The following is a 20,614-nucleotide window of genomic DNA, read 5'->3' on the forward strand; positions in this document are numbered from 1 at the left end:
AAAAAACTGCTTTTGTGTCTTAGCAGAAAAGGAAAACAAGCAACTCATGTCGATGTTCACAAGAACTTACCACAACACCATACAGGAAATCTTCAGACTCTGGAAAACCCTCATCTCACCGTGGAGGAACTGGCTGCTGCTGAAATGGAGATAATCTGCTTTTGTCAGAAGAGGAGGTTTGCAGATGAAATTGCAAGTCTAAGGAAAGGAATGGATGTCAAGCGAACCAGCCACATTCATAAACTCAATCCCATTTTGGACAAAGATGTGTTGCGGGTTGGAGGTCGATTAAGCAGAGCAGCGATGCCAGAAGAGGTGAAACATCCAGTAATATTGGCTAAAGATTTCCACATTTCTGATCTGGTTCTGCGACATATTCATGCAAAGGTGGGTCATGGTGGTCGCAACCATATGTTATCTGTCCTACGTCAAAAATACTGGATTCCTGGCGCCACTGTGTTGATCAGAAAGATACTGTCAAGATGTGTTATTTGTCGGCGTGTAAACACTACCCCAGGTCAACAGCAGATGGCAGACTTGCCATTGGACAGAGTCACTCCAGGTGAACCTCCATTCACATATGTTGGAGTGGACTATTTTGGACCCTTTGGAGTGAAGCATGGAAGGAAAGTTGTGAAGCGCTATGGTGTTATTTTCACATGTTTGGCTGTAAGAGCAGTTCACATTGAAGTGGCATCGTCACTTGACACAGACTCTTTCATCAATGCCCTTCGGCGCTTTGTAGCCAGACGTGGTCAGATAAAAGAACTTCGATCTGATAATGGCACCAATTTTGTTGGAGCTCAGCGGGAGTTGAAAGAAGCAATTGAAAGCTGGAATCAAAATCAGATTCACAACACTCTGCTTAACAAGGGAATCAACTGGATCTTCAATCCCCCTGCCGGCTCACACCATGGCGGTGTATGGGAAAGATTGATTAAATCAGTGCGGAAGATTCTGAACTCAACCTTAAATGTACAAAATCTTGATGAAGAGGGTCTTCACACAGTTTTATGTGAGGCTGAGGCGATCCTCAACAGCCGCCCAATCACCAAGGCTTCTACAGACCCAAATGACCTTGAAGCACTCACCCCAAACCACCTTGTTCTTCTTAAAACCATGCCTTTATTGCCACCAGGACAGTTTACACAGGATGACATATATGCTCGACGCAGGTGGAGACAAATCCAGTATATGTCAGATCTGTTCTGGAAAAGGTGGGTTAAAGAATATCTTCCACAACTTCAGGAGAGACAGAAATGGTCTAAAATCAGACGCAACTTCACACCAGGAGACATCGTGATCATCATGGATGATTCAGCACCTCGAAACACCTGGCTGACTGGAAAAATCGCCGAGACTATTCTGGATAAGAGAGGACTCGTTCGTCATGTCCGGATCAAGACCAAGACTGGATTTCTGAACAGACCAATCAACAAAATCTGCCTTCTATTGGAGTCAGAAGAACTGTGAAAGCCCAGACTGACTTTCTTTTTTTGTTTTGGACTTTGACCTTTGCCCCTTGCCCCTTACACATTACAGTACATACACTATGGACTATGGACTGATCCAGAGTGACAGTAGATCACTCTTTCCAAGACTCTATGCACTTATAGCATTCTCATGAAGAAAGAAGATCTTCATAATGGACTCTCTATTGAAATGTACTTGTGTGTGTGATTATCATTTATTGGGTAATTATTATTGTTTGAGTTATAATAATTAGGGGCCGGTATTGTAGAAGCTAAAATATATTTTCCCTGCCATTTGCTGTAGGCTTGACGTCATTGCGTTGATGATGTCATTTGCATTCACACATTGAGGGGGTGTGGTTATTTTCTTTACTTAGTGAGTGTGTGTGTGTGGTGGCGGGAGTTTTGAACACAAAGAGAGAGGGAACTAAGCTCATATATTTTTTGTTGACCGTCAATTTACCATTATTTTCACCTTATCATCTCACCAGTATCATTATTATTATTTATTGAAAGGGCACGTATTAATTTCCCTTTTGATATAACTGCTTGTTGGCTCTTTTTGATTTTTGTCACAATAAAACACTTTAAATTCATCGTGGACCCATGGAGTTTTTGGACGCGTCACAAAAGAGCTTTAAGTTCCTCAGCGGCTGAAGTTTATTGAAAGACAGCCACAACAATCATTGTCTGGTAGGATTAGTAGCTGATGGTTTTTGTGCTGCTCTACATCAGCAGGAAATGCACATCACATAGAAAACTGATTCACATTGTTTTATTTGATTCAGTGAAAACACAAAGAAAAAGAAATCACATGTAATTCATTCTATTCAGCGTCCGTACAACATGATGTGTGTTTCCAGTTGTGTTTCTTGTTGTGTGTGTTTAGCTGTGAGCAGCTCACAAACAGCCTGTAAAGTTGAACATGAACAGTGAATGTGTTTAAAATGTGTTTTTCTCCTCAGTGATGCTGGCGGCTCAGAGACTTTTAGCTTGGTGATATTAGGCCTCGTCCTTCATCAGCAGCTGAGTCAAAGTCACCGTGGTTTTTGTCCTGTAATAATCGACGCTTCCATCTTTAAAGGAAGAGGAAGAAGTTTACAAGAATCACTGAGAAGAGTTTAAAACATCAACTGGTTTAATCCATGAATGTGAAAACGTGAGTGAGAGACAGAGACAGAGACAGACATGTAGAGACTGAACTGTCTGTTCAACAGTGAGAAGGTTTCTGTGACAGGAGGAGACTCTGCTTCACTCAACACAGACTCAACCAGGAACCAGACCTGAAGAATCTAAACCCAGGATACAGAGGTTGAGTGAAGGTGGTGTTGAAGGTGTAGAGGTGGATCAGTGAGTCAGAGGAGACTCTGTAGAAGGACAGAGAGCCAGCAGGACAGTCCACATACACTGCTACTCTGTTAGAGACAGAGGAGGAGGAGGAGGAGGAGGAGGAGGAGGAGGAGGAGGAGGAGGAGGAGGAGGTGATGTCTGTCCCTCTGTTATTGTGCCAGACACTGTAACCACCATCATAGCAGAACAGACTCCAGGACTGATCGTTCCCTCCAAACCTACAGTCATCACTGTTTCCTTTCCTTCTGATTCCTCTGTAACTCACTGATATAAAAACGTTTCCTCTCCACTCGACCTCCCAGTAGCAGCGACCAGTCAGACCAGTTGAACACAGCAGCTGATACAACCGGTCAAATCTGTCTGGATGATCAGGATATGACTGATGCTCCTTCACAAGTGTCGCCTTCCTGTTGTTGTCAGACAGTTTGATGTTTGTGTGCACTGTGTTTGTGTCGATTGTGAGTGGACAGGAATCTGATGGAGAGAACAAGACACAGCTGCAGTTATTGATCATGTGATCAGTTATTGACAGTTTGATGAAGACTCATGAGGTCAGTGATGTGACAGTGTGAAGATGGTTGAATGTGCTGCTTTGTTTCCATGAATCAAAGTAAAAACAGACTTACACTTCCTCAGACCTGGTGTCAACCATGGGACTCCAGCAGGCTCCACCCTGAAAGGAGGAGGGGGGTCAGAGCAGCACCTTCTCTGTCAGCATGTGTAGCTGGGTCAATCTTTACTTTGTTTTATTCATCTGATCATTCATTATACTCATTATTTCTTTATTTTTTATCATTCATTATGGTGAACATTCTCAAAACCTGCTCGATGCTAACACTATCTAAAACAAGTTAGAATTTCCTGCTTTGTTTTATATCACTTCTATTTCTAAGTTCCATCTTCACCTGTAGCAAGGGGGAGCGATATTGGGGTAACACACTAAGGGGGACGTGGGCGACGTCGGACCAAACTCCCGGCAAAACTCTGGCTGCTCTTGTTGTGGTAAGACGTGTTGTGAAGCTCTCACGTTGCTCTGTAAAATATGCACTTAAACTGTCATGTAATGCGGTTGAAACTGTGCGCTAAAGTAACGACAGCTTTTATTAATGTGTTGCCGTGTTTTTAATTGTGTTTTACGGTGAAAAAGCGGCTGTAGTTTGGGTTTAACGTGACGTCTGCCGTGTGTGTGTTTTGTGGCCTGTCGTAGGAGGCAGACTGTTTCTACCTGCAGCTGTGTGTTTCCTGACTCTGCCCCTGTGCTGCCTTTGCAGGTGCCTTTTGTCTGAAAAATGCTTTGAAATGTGATTTCTGAGATGTGTTTGTGGTAAATATATGAGAGTTGAGTCTGGTCAGAGCTGTAAAAACGTCACTAGAGCACACATTATTTAAGTTTTTATTATTGTCCTTGTGTGGAGGAAAAGTATGGAATATTTTTATTTGATCATTTCATGGTGATTTTTATTCTGTTTTTCTAATGATTATTATTTACAAGTGGGTTATAGACATATTAATTTCATGTGATTATTTTTGTTTCTATTCAGGAGAGTATCTTTTCTCTAAAATTATTATTACTATTTATTTATTCATTTATTTATTTATTCATTTATTTTTTATTGTGACATACAATACAGTAAAGAGCAGCAAAAGAGGAACAAACTCTGGCTGCTCTTGTTGTGGAGGCAGACTGTTTCTACCTGCAGCTGTGTGTTTCCTGACTCTGCCCCTGTGCTGCCTTTGCAGAATAAATGAACCAACTCAGATCCATGGTGTTGTCATCCTTCAGCCTATAAGCAACCATTTCACAACTGCTACACATGCACACATGGACATTACATGGCTCTCACACACACACTGTTTTATCACTGTGTTCACATGGAGGCTGGTATGTCTGGATGAACACTGAGCACAGAGAAGAAGGAGCTGGAGTCTTTATCTAGTGATGATACAGAGCAGGAGGAGACCAGGAGGAAACACTTCATCATGTCTTTTCTCCATGTGATGTCACTGCAGTGTGAGACACACACTTTCACTCTCTGACTCTCAAGCTGCACAAACACACGTCACAGCAAAGAAGATGAAGACACAACAGGTGGAGCTGACCAGCCCAGATATCCCACAATGCACCAGGAAAGAAGAAGAGTGGGTCTCATTCATGAAACGTTAGTAAATCTGTGTGGCGCAGTGGGTAGAGCGGCCGCCCCATGTAGAGGCTCACCACAGGCGTCCCCGGTTCAAATCCCGTGTCAGGCAGACCTTTCCTGTCTGTCTCTACTGTGGACTATCAAATAAAGGCAAAACAATATACTTAAAAAAAATAACCATTTAAGAAGTTCCATAACATGGAAAACATACACACAACTCCAGAGCTACAGGAGGAGGAGGCTCTTCACAGCCTCAGCTGTAGAGGAGCATGGTTGTATCAACACATGAAGTTGTATAGGCAGGTTATATTGTTACAGAAGCACCAGCCGTCTGTCACAGCTCCATCCAAACCGGTGCTGACTGGATGAAGTGTACGTCCACCGGCGAGCATGTAGAAACATGTAGCAACACACACTCTGCATCGCATATCAGCATATCACATTTATGGAATAAAAGTTTTTCAGGTTTTATGTCAGATTATCATCATCATTAGATGGAGCCTTGATGTGTGTGTGTGTGTGTGTGTGTGTAACCGATCCCTAAAACGTCTCTCTCTCCAAATATTTATAATCATTTGTCACAAAGGCATCGGCGTATTTTTAACATAAAGAGAAATACCATTTAAAATTGTAATTTTAAGCTCCACTTTTGAGCTCCATCAAACCTGTCCACACATTTTGACTGGACTTGAAGTCAGAGTCCAGAGGAAGCAGAGAAACTGTAGAGCAGAGAGAAGCAGGCTCAGCTCAGAGCACATGGACTCAGACAGGAAGTGAAGCTCCAGCTGCTGGAGACTTTCATTAAGGAGCCACTTTGTGGCTTCATCTGATCTGGAGTCAGCACACACACAGTCTGAAAACAGCTGTTTGATCACACACACATTCAGCCACGATGATTACACTGTTACACAATCACTTTTTTCTGATTGACAGCTCCAGGCCTCTGGACAGTGAGGACATCTGGATGTCCCACTGTGATTGACTGTCTCCTCAACACAACAACACATCTCATCAGGACAAGACCAGGATCTCAGAGAGACTGAGCTGATTATTGATCATCAATATCTGACCAGACAGAGACCTGATGGTGCCGCCTGGTTTCTGTCTCTTATTTCCTCCTTGGTTGGAGACGCTGGGAGACGAATGTCTCTGAGCAGTGGACATGCTTTGATTCTTGTTGCTGTGTTGTTCTTAGGCCCCGTCCAGACGAATTCGTTTTTTTCGAATCCGGATAAATACTTTATCGGATTGGCCTCGCGTCCACACGGATGCGGCGTTTTCAGGGGGTGAAAACGGTATTTTTTGAAAACGGGTCCCAGAGTGGGAAAATTTGAAAACGCCGCCCCAGCGTTTTCGTCTGGACGGCCAATACGGACTTTTTCTGAAACGATGATGTCATGCCCCCCGCCGCTCTACCTGTAACCTGAGACACACACACACACACCACTGCAGCAGCTGCTGCACACTGACAGTCTATGCACGTAACAACAACAACGGCCGACTAACGTCGCGTCGCTCAGACGCTGCGGCTGAATCACATCTGTTTAATCATCACTGGTCGTAATATTTACTCTGACACGACTCCCTGTCAACATTTTAATCCCATGTTTGAGTTTGAATACAGCGGGGGACTTCTTCTTCTATTGAATTACAGCGGGGACCCCGTCTTCTTCAGCTGTCTTAACTCATTGAGTGCCGCGCTCCTTTCCAAAGTTTTAGTCAAGTGTACCGGCAATTTAGACCATTTTTGACTTTTTATGTAGAGCCACAGTGTATTCTATATTATTGCCACCAACACATACAGTGGCTCAATTGAAAGGTTTACCTTAATGCTTCAAGTGGCCACAAACCGTTTGTTTCTACGTGCCTCTGTTCCTGAGAAAAGTCAAGCTAAACATGGCTGGGTTTCACCAAAATCCCTCCTTTTTTTCTAGAAAAGGAGATAGAGCGTCTTTTATGAAAGGTGCTCTGTTTGTGTCTGTCGCTCTTCTCACACTCGCATTTCTGGATCAAAGGGCTCGTATAAGATAAATATATACAACAATGGTTGTTCTATTCACAAAACCACCAGCGGGGGCGGGGGGGGCGCCACTAAACAACAATAACACAGACGCACCGTGCCGTGTCACAGCTTCTCGCCGCGGAAAGTGAGGGTCTGTCGGCCACCGCGGCTCGCGAACACCGGTCCCGCCGGTGGTCGCGGTCCTTCTGTGGTTCGGGTCGGTGATGCCGGTCTGCTTTGGCCCAGAGACCATCAGATTTTACCGCGGGAGGACTTTGGGGAGGACACGGTGTTGCTCCAGATGAAGACCGGGCGGACTGTCGGCTGAGAGCTTCCTGGTTCAGCTCCGAGCAGCTCGAGCAGCTGGAGCAGCAGCGCGGGTGAGAGCAGAGCAGCTGCGGAGCAGAAGCCGAGTTATGATAAAAACTTCCAGATCATGAGCTGTCATGTGACTTTGATCGTCATCTATTTCAGTTCTCCTCGTCGTAGAGTCCCCAAATTTACATATAATGTGTATTAAAGTGTCTATTTTCATAATTTAAAAAAAAAGCAAAAAACGTAAAATTACGTTTTCGGCACTCAACGCATGGGAACGAAAAACGAGAAATTACGTGGTTGGCACTCAATGAGTTAAGTGTTTATGCGCTGCAGCGACACACACTCCACACACACGCCTGCAGTATGTAGGTACTACAGCGTTTTGGGTCGTTTTCACTGGATCAGTGTGGACGCAGATATTTCTGAAAACGATGCCGTGTTTACGGAGATTTTTTTCAAAACGATTAAGAAAAAGATCGGATTCAGTGAAGCCGCGTTTTCGTGTGGATGGGGCCTTAGTGTGTCCACACTCAACAGGTGTCTACAGTCTCTGGGACTGTTCAGGTCAAACACTCTGTTGGTTCAGGAGCAGTTCAACCAGCTGCAGCTGAAATGTTTCCTGATACACTCTGAAATAAAGTCTGATCCAAACATCTGGAGAGACTCAGAGCACAGCTGCCAACAGCTGCTTTCATCACTGACATCTCTTCTCCTGAATATGACACAGTGAGTCATGATGAGACACTGAAGTCATCATGAGGAGAAACTCCTGATCCCAGTAGTTCATCACTGTGACTGATGAAAGCTGCACAGCTCATGTTTGAAACACTCTGAGATTTTGGCTTCAGTATAAACTGTGTTGGGAGGAGTCAGACTGAGACAGAGGACGTCAGTGGAGTGGGCGGAGCTTCACTGTGGCCTACACCACCTCTGGATATGGTCTGAGTGATGGGATCTGATGTCATCAATGCATGGATAGGGATGGGAATTGATAAGATTTTTACGATTCCAATTCCATTTTCGATTCTGCTTAACGATTCGGTTCTTTATCGATTCTCATTTGGAAAAAAAAGGACATCAAACTTTGTTCACGTTTGTACCAGGGCTGCCCCCAAATAGTCGACCAAGCATTATCGACCAAAAGTCATTAGTCGACCTAAATTTCAACATTTGGAGGCGTGGCTTGTCAAAATCATTAAAATCATTAAGTCAAAATCAATATGACTGAACCATGTGAAAGGTTGAAGGGCTTTTAATTTGAAGGGCCACATACAGGAAGTCGTGACACTCACTCGCTGTCGATTTCTTTTTTTTTCTCTACACGGCAGGTCCCTGCGGCTGCGATATCGCTGTTTTGAGCAACTTGCCAACTTTTCCGATGTTGTTACAGACGTGTCTGGTTTGGAGACTCAGTCGTGAAAGCATGAGGCGATCACTGCTGTTTTCAACGAGCAGCGGGTGTTACCGTGAGCCCCGTCCCAAAGCACTCACTGGCAGTCAGTCGCAGCTGCAGTCAGAGACCCGCACTGCTCCACGCCGCTGACCACCCACCACCAGCCTCAGCTCAGTCACTCACCTCATCTACCGTGTTTATAGTGATAAACAGGCACACTGCTTGTAATTAAATCCGACCGCCGTGTTGGACTCACCAGCATTAATTCACAGAGCGACCGCGGCAAGAAAAAAGAAAGGACTGGAATTGATAAGGGAATCGTTTGCAAAACTGGCAAACGATTCCAAGGAATTGAAACACTGGGAACCGATTCTCAACAAGAACCGGTTTTCGATTCCCATCCCTATGCATGGATCACCTGAGACAGATGTTAATACCAGGTGTGACCAGGTGTGAACGGGGCCATAGAAAATGTTCCAGTTCCTCCTCCTCTATCAGACAGTGTGTGTGGCTGCAGCAGCCTCTCCATACCTGAGAGAGTCCAGTCTCCAGTCTGGATCCTCCAGTCCAGCAGACAGCAGCTCCACTCCTGAGGCTCCTGGATGGTTGTAGCTCAGGTCCAGCTCTCTCAGATGGGAGGGGTTGGAGCTCAGAGCTGAGGCCAGAGAAGCACAGCCTTCCTCTGTGACCAGACATCCTGACAGACTGAACACATACAACAACACACAGGAACCCTCTGTCAACACCTGCTGCTGTGTTCAAGTGGCATCAGATAAACGGCTGGATGGATCCTCACCTGAGAGTCTCCAGTCTACAGTGTAGACTCTCCAGTCCACCAGACAGCAGCTTCACTCCCGAGTCCTGCAGGTTGTTGTTACCCAGGTCCAGGTGTCTCAGACTAGAGGACTGGGAGCTGAGAACTGAGGACAGAGCTTCACAGCTTCTCTCTGAGAGGTTACAGCTGCTCAGTCTGAAGAGGAATTCAAGGAAAAACACATACTCAATATGAAGGAAATAACAGGTTAGAATCATAAATACACAACATTTCAACACAAACCTGAGAGTTTACAGTGTTTCTTACTCAACATGTTCTAGTTTGTATAAATAGATTTATAGATAGATTTGATTATAAACTGTGACTGTGATGGTACCATTCCAATATTCTCCGGTCCGCGATTTCATTTGTAATGACGGACGGCTGTTTTTCAGTCAATGATTCAAAATGATCATCTGGCGACCGTGGTACCGACCGCTCCTCCCGCACCGCTTTATGTCAAATGACGGACAGGATAAGGAAGAGGATAAGGAAGTACCGGGAGGTGGAGTCACTTGAGTACGGTGCTTAGTGACATCAAGCTGCACAGCACTTCCAATTCCCCCATTTGGAGACACTATCTCAAAAAAGTGCAGCAATCAATTAAGGGAGTGAATAGACTTTTTTCACCTCCAGGCATCATAGAAAGCCACGGGAACACATAGAACTGCTACAAAACCAGTAGAAAGTGGATTTAGCATAATATGGGCCCTTTAAATACATAATCAGCTGTTGTTTTTCAGTAGAACCTCCTTCTACCTCCATCACCAGCCTCTAATCACTGCCACTAGCAAACTATATGAATTAATGAACTAAAAAACAAAAACAATGTTGACACTGAGAAAATATTTTACCACTTAAACAATGAGTCATATTCTGCTGAAAGTGAAAAACCAGGTAAAACTGTCATAAAACCTGAGCAGTGTTCACTCTGGTGACAGTGAACGCTGCTCAGGTTCATCATTTATAAACTGATTCATTCAGTTCAACGTTCACTAAAAACATGAACATGTCCAATGAAGCACAGCCTTCCTCTGTGACCAGACATCCTGACAGACTGAACACACACAACACCACACAGGAACCCTCTGTCAACACCTGCTGCTGTGTTCAAGTGGCATCAGATAAACAGCTGGATGGATCCTCACCTGAGAGTCTCCAGTCTACAGTGTGGACTCTCCAGTCCACCAGACAGCAGCTTCACTCCCGAGTCCTGCAGGTTGTTGCTACTCAGGTCCAGGTGTCTCAGACTAGAGGACTGGGAGCTGAGGACTGAGGACAGAGCTTCACAGCTTCTCTCTGAGAGGTTACAGCCGCTCAGTCTGAAGAGATGATCATGAGGAATTAAAGAAGAAAGGAATTAAATATCTGTCCTGTTGAAAAGACAGAAGGGTTTTTATATAATGATGAATAAATCCAACTATCTCTACACTTACAGAGCTTTGTTGGAGGCTTTGTCTTTGACCACTGGCAGCAGCCTCAGAAGAGCCTCCTCTGAAGCAGAGTAGTTCTTCAGGTCAAACTCGTCCAGATCTTCTTCTGATGACAGTAATATGAAGACCAGAGCCGACCACTGACCAGGAGACAGTTTATCTGTGGAGAGATGTCCTGATCTCAGGGACTGTTGGATCTCCTCCACTAGAGAACGATCATTCAGTTCATTCAGACAGTGGAACAGGTTGATGCTTTTCTCTGCAGAGGGAGTCTCTTCAATCTTCTTCTTGATGTACTGGACTGTTTCCTGATTGGACGCTGAGTCACTTCCTGTCTGTGTCATCAGACCTCGTAGGAGATTCTGATTGGTCTCCAGTGAAAGACCCAGGAGGAAGCGGAGGAACAAGTCCAGGTGTCCATTTGGACTCTGTAAGGCCTCGTACACCGCGCCCTGGTAGAAGTTCGTCTCTGCAGATTTGACTCCTGTTGTTTCAGTCTTCTTGGAGGTTGTTTGTTGTTGTAACATCAGGTTGAGTCCAGAGTTGATGAAGGTCAGATGGACATGAAGAGCAGCCAGAAACTCCTGAACACTCAGATGGACGAAGCAGAACACCTTGTCCTGGTACAGGCCTCTCTCCTCTTTAAAGATCTGTGTGAACACTCCTGAGTAAACTGAGGCTGCTCTGATATCGATGCCACACTCTGTCAGGTCTGATTCATAGAAGATCAGGTTTCCTTTCTGCAGCTGCTCAAAAGCCAGTTTTCCCAGAGTCTCAATCATCTTCCTGCTCTCTGGACTCCAGTGTGAATCTGTCTCAGCTCCTCCATCATACTTGACCTTCTTCAGTTTCAGATGAACCACCAGGAAGTGGATGTACATCTCAGTCAGGGTCTTGGGCAGCTCTCCTCCCTCTCTGGTCTTCAACAGCTCCTCCAGAACTGTAGCAGTGATCCAGCAGAAGACTGGGATGTGGCACATGATGTGGAGGCTTCGTGAGGTCTTGATGTGGGAGACGATCTCTCTGGCTTGCTTCTTATCTCTGAACCTCTTCTTGAAGTACTCCTCCTTCTGTGGGTCAGTGAACCCTCTGACCTCTGTCACCATGTCAACACAGTATGGAGGGATCTGATTGGCTGCTGCAGGTCGTGTGGTTATCCAGAGGCGAGCAGAGGGAAGCAGGTTCCCCCTGATGAGGTTGGTCAGCAGCACGTTGACTGAGGTGGACTCTGTCACATCAGTCAGGATCTCAGTGTTGTGGAAGTCCAGAGGAAGTCGACACTCGTCCAGACCGTCAAAGATGAAGACGACCTGGAACTGATCAAACCTGCAGATTCCTGCTTCTTTGGTTTCAGAGAAGAAGTGATGAACAAGTTCCACCAAGCTGAACTTTTTATCTTTCAGCACATTCAGCTCTCTGAAAGTGAAGGGAAATGTGAAGTGTATGTCCTGGTTGGTTTTGTCTTCAGCCCAGTCCAGAGTGAACTTCTGTGTTAAGACTGTTTTCCCAATGCCAGCCACTCCCTTTGTCATCACTGATCTGATTGGTCGGTCTCTTCCAGGTGGGGCTTTAAAGATGTCTTCTTGTCTGATGGTTGTTTCTGGTCTGTGTGGTTTCCTGGACGCTGTTTCAATCTGTCTGACCTCATGTTCATCATTGACCCCTGCAGCCCCTCCCTCTGTGATGTAGAGCTCTGTGTAGATCTGGTTTAGAAGGGTTGGGTTTCCTGCTTTAGAGATCCCCTCAAACACACACTGGAACTTCTCCTTGAGGACAGATTTGAGTTGACTTCCACAAACTGCACGAGGAGTTCCTAAATAAACAAAAACACAATAAAATTCATGTAGAAAATATAACATTTAAATCCTCTAAATAACGACTATATGAACATGTTTCCCTCCATGTGTTGATGTCAGTGAACGTCTCATTTGTCCATCATGTTGAATCTTTAGAGAAATCTTCTTACTCCTCTGCAGACGCTCAGCCAGCTCCTCCTGCTTCATCTTCCTCAGGAAGTTCACTGTGATCTTCACTAATGCCTCTCTGCTGCTCCTCCTCTGCTCTTCATCCTCACCATCCAACACCTCCTCATCCTCCCTCTGACTCCCTGAGCATTCTGGGTAATCTGGACTCAGAGCCTTGTGGATCTTCTTCAGCTCGTTCTTGACAAAAGTGACCATGTTCTCCTCCAGCAGCTGGAACAGAAACTCTATGAGTCAGTACGTTTACATGACACTTGAAAAAACCGAATTATTGCCTTAATCCGACTATAACTGGACAACTGAAGTGCATGTAAACACCTTAGTCCGACTGAAATCGGAGTTGAGAACTCCGATTAAGACACCCAGATAATGCGATTGGAATTCGATTTTCTCCGTCATGTATACACCTTAGTCAGAGTATAACTGGACAATGTATGTGCGCATGCTCCACAACAGTAGAGACGGCACCAAGTGGAGCAGAGAAGCCGCCCAAACCCGGCAAAGTAAAGAAAAAAAGAGAGCGAGAGAGAGAGAGAGAGAGAGAGAGAGAAAGAGAGAGAGAGAGAGAGAGAGAGAGAGAGAGGGAGAGAGAGAGAGAGAGAGAGCCAGCCGTATCCTATTCTCAGCGCGCATCCGGCCCAGACTGGTGCGTCTGGTCGGGAACTGCAGTTGAGAATTTATTATTAAGTTTACTAAGTTGTTTATATTCAGTTTTTTACGAGGTGACAGAAAAGTCAACAGGACAGGCGGCGTATTAACCTGCTGAAACAACAGGTGACGGCGCATGAGGGGGCGGACCCCGTCAGTTATTCGATTTTCTCAGTTGCATGTATATTGAGACAAGGACAGAAGTCCGACTTGATGCCAAAATCGAATTTTGAGCATAGCTCGATTAAGCTCTGCATGTAAACGTACTGACTGACAGCATCAAACTAAAACCATGGAGCCAAACATCAGATCCATGTTGGACAGACTGACAATCCACTGGTGTCAAAGTGCAGCATGGAGATGATGGTGAACACAACAGATGTAACAGCAGCTGTTGGACATGTCCTCACCATAAATATGGAGTCCAGGTGTGTTTGATGCTGCTGGGCAGACTGACCACTGGGAACCTCTGAGCTCTCCTGGTCCACTCTGTGGAGGAATCAGTGTCAAGTCAACATCAGGACAGAGAGATAATACAAGATGGACTTTATATGTCCCCTGAGGACGTTCACAACAGACAGAGACACTTTGGTTTCAGACCTGGTCCAACAACACGTCGTACAAACTGGTTCTTTTCTACAATAACCTGAGTCCGACTGTCAGGTACAGCTTACATCTGATCAGCTGATCCACGTGCTCCTTTAAAGTTAATGCTCCAGTCCTTTGATTCGTTGCTCTTTAAAGACAGACAGCTGGGTTCAGGAGAGTCTGGTCTCTGCTGCTGGATCCTGAAACAACAACACAACTCATGTTTAACAGTTTTAGGTTTTCAACAGAATGTTTTTCCAAAGAAACTTATTTTTAAGATTTTCATCAAGTGCTGCACATCTTCAGTCTGAGCAAACTATTTAATAGGGGATTATATCCCATAATTAAATAACAATCCTTGATTTGTTTCTATTTTACTGTAGATAAAAGCTGTAAACTATGATGAAGATTTCTTTTACATCAGAAAACATCATTTATCTGTGTGTTTTGTTCTGTAGATGAGTTGAAGTTTCTAGTTTCTTCATGCATTTTGCTCGTTCTCTGTCTCAGTATTTATGGATGTTTGTTGGTCTGCTCCTGTACAAAGCAGCTGCTGAGATTCAGCTTCAGCTCCTGTAACTGATCTGATCCTCTGTCTCTGCTCTCTGTGTCTGACGTCACTCTGAACTCACTAGAAACCACTGATCGGCCCGTCGCCCTGTTGCACACCTCAAAGCTGCCACCAGGAGGCGACTTGATGCAGCCGACATCACCATGTTTCTTCTACCAGGTGGAAACAAGACCATCAACATTTAGCGCAAATGAAATGATGATTTTAACCCAGTGGTTACTTCCTGTTTAAGTAGATGGTGCTGACATATTTCCTGTTGCTACTGTGCTGCACTGAGTGTAACAGAGTTTTTTTTTTTTTTTAAAGCACTTTATTATTTATTATTATATTTATGTTTTATTTGGTTTTTGAATTTTATCCTAGTCAAATAGTTGTATTTCCCTTTTACCTGTGAGAGGACATTTTGCTTTCTTTTTGTTCCTCCTGAGCCCCCGTAGTCCTCCAGGCTTCTGTAGCCCCTCCCTTCTTCCCCTCACAGTGATGTTTACATTGGCTGAGGGTGAGTTCGGCTGGGGAATCCTGCCAACCTGTTTTTCTTGTTTTCGTTGTAAATGTGGGTTTAACCTATTGAATGTGTGATGGAAAATGTTTGCAGAGAATGTAAATATGTTTGGTTTTTTTTTACAGGCTTTTTTGCCTTAAATGGACAGGACAGTTGAGAGAGAGACAGGAAATGGGAGGCGGGGGTGGGGGGGTGGGGGGGGTGACACACAGGATAGGGCCACTCCGTCCGGGATTCGAACCGGGGCCGCCTGCAGTGACTATAGCCTCAACACATGGGGCGGGTGCTCTACCAACTGAGCTAAACACCGCCCCGAATATGTTTATCAGTTGTTTTCAGTAGTTTTTACATTCTGAACTAGTTTTGTAAACTATACTACAGATCATTCGGCTGCCTCGTTTGGAGCTACGTACAGAGACTGGTTCTTTGTGTGTAATGAGTGTCCTTCTGTATGTTTAGGGTGAGATTTAAAAGACGAATGACGACAAGTGTGGTATCTAAATTGCCGTCTGCAGGTTTGTTTTTTAAAGTTTTAGACGTAGCAAATGCTGCGTGTTTTTGTTTTGGCCACGGGATGGCGCTCTCTGTTCTTGTGCCAACTCGCATTGGTTACATGAGCATCACTGAATATTAACATGTGGATGTTCAAGCAGGGACTCTTTACTGCAGCTGGACAACGTGTGTCATAGTTATAACTCAGATTTGAAAGAGAATCATTGAAATGTGACTCCACAGGAGGAACGTTCAACAGAAACACAACAGCTTTGAAATTGAGCTTTTATCTTACATCTGATCAGCTGATCCACATCCTCCTTTAAAGTTAATGAGCCCCTTCTTTGAGTCGTTGCTCTTTAAAGACAGACAGCTGGGTTCAGGAGAGTCTGGTCTCTGCTGCTGGATCCTGAAACAACAACACAACTGATAAATGTGCACGTTGGAGAAAAACTGATGAAAAATATCTTCAATCTTTTAATAAACACAACAACTGACTTTTAGAGAGAAAAGTCTTTCTGACTGTTTTAAACTCTGACCTTTGACCTGTGGTCTGGCTCTTGGTTTTAGAGGGAGGGGCTCCCTCCTCTCTGTCCTCACACTGATCCATGCTGCTGAGCTCACATCCACATCAGCTCACACACACTTTGTAGCTTCACCTGCAGAGGAAACACACATCATTCATCTGCACAGCAGCTCACATGTCCATCATGTCTCCAGCTGCTCCTCCACTGATTGGCTCTTCTCCTCTGCTTCATATCAGTGTCAGCTGAATGCAGTCACACAGCAGTGAGGAAGAGGAAGCTGCCATCAGCTGCTCTACTTCTACTATCAGTCCACTAGATGGCGTCATGAAGCTGCAGCCCAGCAACATGATCCATGGACCACTGTTTCCATCCACTGACACACACAAGGACTGAGATCCACTGAGTTGATGTGACACAGTCTCTGTGTGGACAGCGTCCCTGTAGAAAACCACTGGATCAAACAAGCTACAGCTGATTATTACACACACAACAACTGGGCCAAGACTTATTTCACCTCACAGCTCCACTATCACAACAACGAACATCAGAAGTTCTTTTTTAACCCTTTCTCTTTTTTTAATGGCAGCAAATAGTAACATTCATTGTCCTCTGGGCAGCAGAAACATAACATTATCACACAAATTTATGTTTCATCTTTTTATTCAACTTCAGACCAACCTATTAATACTAATTTCACACTTTTTTTGGTAATTCATACCTAATTTTGATTAAATAATACCTATTTTTTGAGTTTCACAAAACAGAAAATCTGAATAATTTCAAATATAGTAAAGATCAAAGGGAAATGAATTGATGGATTAACAGACACTGGTATATGACAAACTTCCATCAGGATTTTTTTTTTACTGGCAGCAAATAGTAACATCCATTGTCCTCTGGGGTCAAAATGACCCCAACTGGGTGATGTGGGTTAGGGTTAAAAAGCACAAAACATAACATTATCACACATATTTGTGTTATTTAAAACATATCAACATTCATTTCCAAAACATTTAACATTTAACAGCAGAAAACTAACGTTTCATCATCATCTATACCCAGCTGCCCCTCACCCAGCTGCCCCTCGCCCAGCTGCCCCTCACCCAGCTGCCCCTCACCCAGCTGCCCCTCACCCAGCTGCCCCTCACCCTGCTGCCCCTCATCTAGCTGCCCCTCACCCAGCTGCCCCTCACCCAGCTGCCCCTCATCCAGCTGCCCCTCACCCAGCTGCCCCTCATCCAGCTGCCCCTCACCCAGCTGCCCCTCACCCAGCTGCCCCTCACCCTGCTGCCCCTCATCTAGCTGCCCCTCACCCAGCTGCCCCTCACCTAGCTGCCCCTCACCCAGCTGCCCCTCACCCAGCTGCCCCTCGCCCAGCTGCCCCTCACCCAGCTGCCCCTCACCTAGCTGCCCCTCACCCAGCTGCCCCTCGCCCAGCTGCCCCTCATCCAGCTGCCCCTCACCCAGCTGCCCCTCACCCAGCTGCCCCTTGCCCAGATCCTGGTCCACCACTCTAAAGGGTTATTCTGCATTCTGCCCTCGCCAGACTTCAGATTTCAAAACAGGTGAAATGGGCCAAAAATGCAACGCACACATCTGCACACAACACGCTCTCACTACCTGCATCTGAAGACACATGCAGACTGATTCTGAATGAAGACTGATTCTGAAACGTTAGTTTTGAAAGATTGGATGTGCTGATGCTGTTAAATGTTTTGGAAATGAATGTTGATATGTCTTATAACACAAATATGTGTGATAATGTTATGTTTTGTGCTTTTTAGCAGTCAAACCAGTTGGGGTCATTTTCTGTTTTGTGAATGGGTATGATTTCATATAAATGAGGTGTGAAATTAAAGGGATAGCAGCATTTTTTTTTTAAAGTGGGGTTGTATGATCTCCAAATAGCCCCTAAGTACTTTAATTGCAGTAGAAGACTCTCTGCACTCCTCCCGTTAGCACCGCCAGCCCATAATAGCCCTGCCCAGAGATTTACAACATACAGTGTTGTGAACAGACCCAAAGAAACGGCCTATTTTCGCGGCCTAAAAGAGGTTTTACCTGAAAAAAAATACACAGTTCCATTGTTCACTATAATATAATTATTTCCAGCCCTTCAAAGTGCAGGAAAAACACAGTTTTTATTTGGACCTAACCAACTCACGTATCCCTCCGCCCAGGGTTAGCGCCCGCCGATCAGCAGTTGGTTAGGTCCAAATAAAAACTGTAATTCCTGCACTTTGAAGGGCTGGAAAATATTATATTATAGCGAACAATGGAACTGTGTATTTTTTTTTTCAGGTAAAACCTCTTTTAGGCCGTGAAAATAGGCTGTTTCTTTGGGTCTGTTCACAACACTGTATGTTGTAAATCTCTGGGCAGGGCTATTATGGGCTGGCGGTGCTAACGGGAGGAGTGCAGAGAGTCTTCTACTGCAATTAAAGTACTTAGGGGCTATTTGGAGATCATACAACCCCACTTTAAAAAAAAATGCTACTATCCCTTAAATAGGTTGGTCTGAAGTTGAATAAAAAGATGAAACACAACTTGTGTGATAATGGTATATTTTGTCCTCTGGGGACAAAGAGTGTTACTAAATTCAATAAAACACCTATAATTCCGACTGAAGTCAAGCCAGCCCACACGTTGTTTTAAGGTGCGCGCATATACGGCACATTACGGCAAGAGCGAGAAAGTGCCCGAAAAATGAAAGCAACGCTCCCGAAACGTCTGATGTTGCATTTCAAAATAAGAGCCAGCCTTTCAAAATAAAAGCCTTTAACACTGCATTTGTGTACATTTACAGTATTATTTTAAGAAAAACTGCTAGTTATTACTGTACCATTCCACTTCAGACTGATTGTACTCGACCTGAAGATGACACCCAGAAAAAATCAGACCAATCTGATGTGGAATTTCAGAATAAAAGCCCTCTGAACTTTGATATTTTGAAGTATTTTGTGTACATTTACAGTATCATTTAAATTGCACATCAGATTGGTCTGATTTTTTCTGGGTATCATCTGCAGGTCGAGTACTATCAGTCTGAAGTGGAATGGTACAGTAATAACTAGCAGTTTAAAAAAAATGATACTGTATATGTACACAAAATACTTCACAATATTAAAGTTCAGAGGGCTTTTATTCTGAAATTCCACATCAGATTGGTCTGATTTTTTCTAGGTGTCATCTTCTGGTCGAGTACTATCAGTCTGATGTGGAATAGTACAGTAATAACTAGGTTTTTTTTTTTAATGATACTGTAAATGTACACAAAAATATGCAAGTTCAGAGGGCTTTTATTCTGAAATTCCACATCAGATTGGTCTGATTTTTTCTGGATGTCATCTGCAGGTCGAGTACTATCAGTCTGGAGTGGAATGCTACAGTAATAACTAGCAGTTTAAAAAAAAAAAGATACTGTAAATGTACACAAAATACTTAAAAATATCCACGTTCAGAGGGCTTTTATTCTGAAATTCCACATCAGATTGGTCTGATTTTTTTGGGTGTCATCTTCAGGTCGAGTACTATCAGTCTGAAGTGGAATGGTACAGTAATAACTAGCAGTTTTTTTTAAATGATACTCTACATAAATGCAGTGTTCAAGGCTTTTATTTTGAAAGGCTGGCTTTTATTTTGAAATGCTACATCAGACGTTTCGGGGGCGTTGCTTTCATTTTACGGGCACTTTCTCGCTCTTGCCGTAATGTGCCGTATATGCGCGCACCTTAAAACAACGTGTGGGCTGGCTTGACCAAGGATTTCAAAGTGTGGGCTGGCTTGACTTCAGTTAATTCCGCAACCTGTTTGATGAAAAACAAGCAAATTATGAAGGAAATAACTTTGGTTTGGGGTGAAAATGAGCCCAGGACAACATGAGGGCTAATGACAGACACTGAGTCCACATCAGTCCTGTAGTAAATCTACAGACAGACACTGAGTCCACATCAGTCCTGTAGTAAATCTACAGACAGACCACTCTACACCACAGACAAAGTCCCAGCTGTTCTCCAGCGGCTGTCCGGACGAGCTTCTACCGACAACATCCACACAACATGGAGGACACGGTTCTGTCGGTCCAGACTTTACAGCTACAGCTCTGACTCAGCTACAGTAACATTATAATAACACAACAACAACACAACCACAAGTTGAAGGGCAGAGAACTCAGGTAACGACAGGTGTTAAGGAGGAAAACATTCAGACTGTTCACCTTACCTTCACACGGGGAAACAAACTGCCACACAACCGCTGAGTCAAAGTGAAAGTAAAGTTTAAACAGGAAGTGGGGGAGGGGAGGTGACTTCTTTATCTGAGTAGAGAGACTGGTGTTTTTACTGCTGTTTATTTCTACTACTGAACCATAAAGAGTTAAAAC

General features: G+C 44.3%; 2 protein-coding genes across 2 annotated transcripts in view; both read right to left on the reverse strand.

The window, feature by feature from the left end:
- Positions 1-14,019, reverse strand: part of LOC310995914 (uncharacterized protein) — a 213,697-nt gene extending 199,678 nt beyond the window's left edge. Inside the window, exons 1-2 of the mRNA XM_083985125.1 lie at positions 13,964-14,019; positions 12,890-13,118 (exon numbers count right to left, since the gene is read on the reverse strand). Of these exons, the coding sequence (XP_083841251.1) occupies positions 12,890-13,118; positions 13,964-13,966 (232 nt within the window). The 5' untranslated portion in view covers positions 13,967-14,019. The remainder of the gene's footprint in view (positions 1-12,889; positions 13,119-13,963) is intronic.
- LOC310995729 (protein NLRC3-like) lies at positions 2,728-12,782 on the reverse strand (the record flags this gene model as incomplete). The annotated part of the gene is made up of 5 exons (XM_083984852.1): positions 2,728-3,296; positions 3,449-3,495; positions 9,208-9,381; positions 10,639-10,812; positions 10,927-12,782. The coding sequence occupies 5 exons, from the start codon at positions 12,780-12,782 to the stop codon at positions 2,728-2,730; spliced, it is 2,820 nt and encodes a 939-aa protein (XP_083840978.1).
- Positions 14,020-20,614: the final 6,595 nt, after the last annotated feature.

Source organism: Trachurus trachurus (genome assembly GCF_905171665.1).
Source record: "Trachurus trachurus genome assembly, chromosome: 13".
NCBI lineage: Eukaryota > Metazoa > Chordata > Actinopteri > Carangiformes > Carangidae > Trachurus > Trachurus trachurus.